Genomic DNA, 2,058 nt, shown 5'->3' on the forward strand with positions numbered 1-2,058 from the left:
AAGCCTATCACTTGACTGTATGTCGAAGAATATAAATTTTAGTTTAAAGGCTATGAATGGAAAATGTGGTAGTTTGGATGAGGAAAACGACCTTCGTCAAATCCAAAAAGAAAGTCTTTGTTTTTAAAGTTTAGATTCTGCCTTCAAATTTGACTACAAATGCCATGCAATTCCTCATATCATATCTTCATCCAACATATCAAAGCTCTGGCTATAAATACGCTTCCAATGAGCTACAACTTCCTCCATCGCAACCACATCAACAATTAACCTCTCTAGCTAGCTCCCTAATCTCATGGCCGGCGTTTGGGTGTTCAAGAATGGTGTGGTGCGGCTGGTTGAGAACACATCCGGCACCGAGCAGCCATCAACGGCGAGGCGCAAGGTCCTCGTCTTCACCCCCACCAATGAGGTGATAGGCTCTTATGCCTCCCTTGAACATAGGCTGATGGCTTTGGGTTGGGAGCGCTATTACGAGGACCCGGACCTCCTCCAGTTCCACAAGCGCTCCTCGCTCGACCTCATCTCCCTCCCGATTGACTTTGCCCGTTTCAAGTCCATCCATATGTACGACATCGTTGTCAAGAATCGTGACTCTTTCAGAGTCATTGACATGTAGCAATACTTTCGAGTGTTCTACTATCTGAGCAATAAAAGCGACCGCCCGAAGAAATATGAAAGACTGCCTATATGTATGTGTGACAATGTTTTGATGCTGTGAAACCTATCAATGTAACTGTTTTTGCTTATCTATCCAAGTTAATGAAAGATGATGTGCAACCATGGATTAGTTTGAAGTCCTTATCGAAGGCGGGAAAAAGTTCATTCAAATTTGTCATATGATGTAGGTGTAGCTTGATATGTATTATCTTCTTATCGTGCGATGGTCGTGCTTGATCACGAGACGCGCGGATTCCTCAAACAAGTCCAAAGAAAAGGATTTATGCCAAAATGACACTTATGTTTCACATGAATGAGCACAAGATGCTTTTATAAGTAGATAACACAATTTTGCATGCCATCCATTGAGGGTTAGCAAATTTGTTTATATTTGTAGGATAAATATGATTTGAAAGATTAATGATCGGTCAATTGAAAAATATATTTATTCCCTCGTCAATTCGATCCAAACTTTGGATTGTTCAAAATTATTTGGTAAGATAATTGAGTAAAATTTTTTAGCTTGAGCCTTGCTTAAGCTTGGCTTAGATATTATTAAGCCCTTAATTTGAGATTATTTGATTGTTTGAAGTTTTTGTAAAATTTATTTAATTGGTTAACGAATTTGACGTTACAATATTATTTATTTATTTATGAGTTTATTTGCAAGCTTAACAAGCTTTGATGGAGTTCATGAAACCATTCATAATATTTGTCCATAAATATATTAATTTATTCATTCAATTTAATGCACGTTGAAATTCTAACTGAGTCGAACACTTAAACTAAACTTACCAATGAACGTTTGATTCATTTGCCTCTCTTTGGATTTCATAATATTGGAGATAAAAAAAGAGAGATCCATATAATAGCCGTCTTGAACTATAACTCAATCCAATTTAAGAGGTTCAATTATACTTCTTTATACTATTTCCATATAATTTTTTTTATTTAACTCATTAAAATTATCTCTTCCGTAAAAAAAATAATTAATTAGGCTGGATAACATTGAGCATGGAGTGACCGTCCCGGTCCTACGGAAGTTTTCCACCGGCCATCAGGGTAAATCGGAAAGCGCTCGTAGCGGGCAGCCCAGAAGCCTAACAATCTTTAGTTGCGTGTCCCATTTGGAGGAAAAATTCCTATAAATTTACTATAACTGAGATTTGAACCGTAAATATCTGGATAATAATCTGAATATTCTACCACTGTACCATAGCTCCGGAGGCAAAATTATCTCTTTCGTATTCAAAGTACAACTCACTCCTAATTTCCCCTCTCTTATGCGGATGGAAGGTGCCAAAGAGGGAGAATAGCATGTGTGGTGGAGTAGGGAATCGAAATCCCACTCCAAATCTCCTTTTGGATGAAAAAAAGAAAATTAGAAGGATAATGATT

At 37.4% G+C, this 2,058-nt stretch overlaps 1 protein-coding gene across 1 annotated transcript; it reads left to right on the forward strand.

The window, feature by feature from the left end:
• Positions 1 to 229: 229 nt before the first annotated feature.
• On the forward strand, positions 230 to 815 carry LOC122012815 (flowering-promoting factor 1-like protein 1). Its single transcript, XM_042569462.1, has one exon. The coding sequence runs from the start codon at positions 296 to 298 to the stop codon at positions 617 to 619; it is 324 nt and encodes a 107-aa protein (XP_042425396.1). The 5' UTR covers positions 230 to 295; the 3' UTR covers positions 620 to 815.
• The last annotated feature ends 1,243 nt before the right edge of the window (positions 816 to 2,058 follow it).

The sequence above is a fragment of the Zingiber officinale genome, chromosome 8A (assembly GCF_018446385.1).
Source record: "Zingiber officinale cultivar Zhangliang chromosome 8A, Zo_v1.1, whole genome shotgun sequence".
NCBI classification, from domain to species: domain Eukaryota; kingdom Viridiplantae; phylum Streptophyta; class Magnoliopsida; order Zingiberales; family Zingiberaceae; genus Zingiber; species Zingiber officinale.

What these genes read in the sequence shown, in the direction of transcription:
- LOC122012815 (XM_042569462.1), top strand. Translation starts at nt 296, where the DNA reads ATGGCCGGCGTTTGGGTGTTCAAGAATGGTGTGGTGCGGCTGGTTGAG.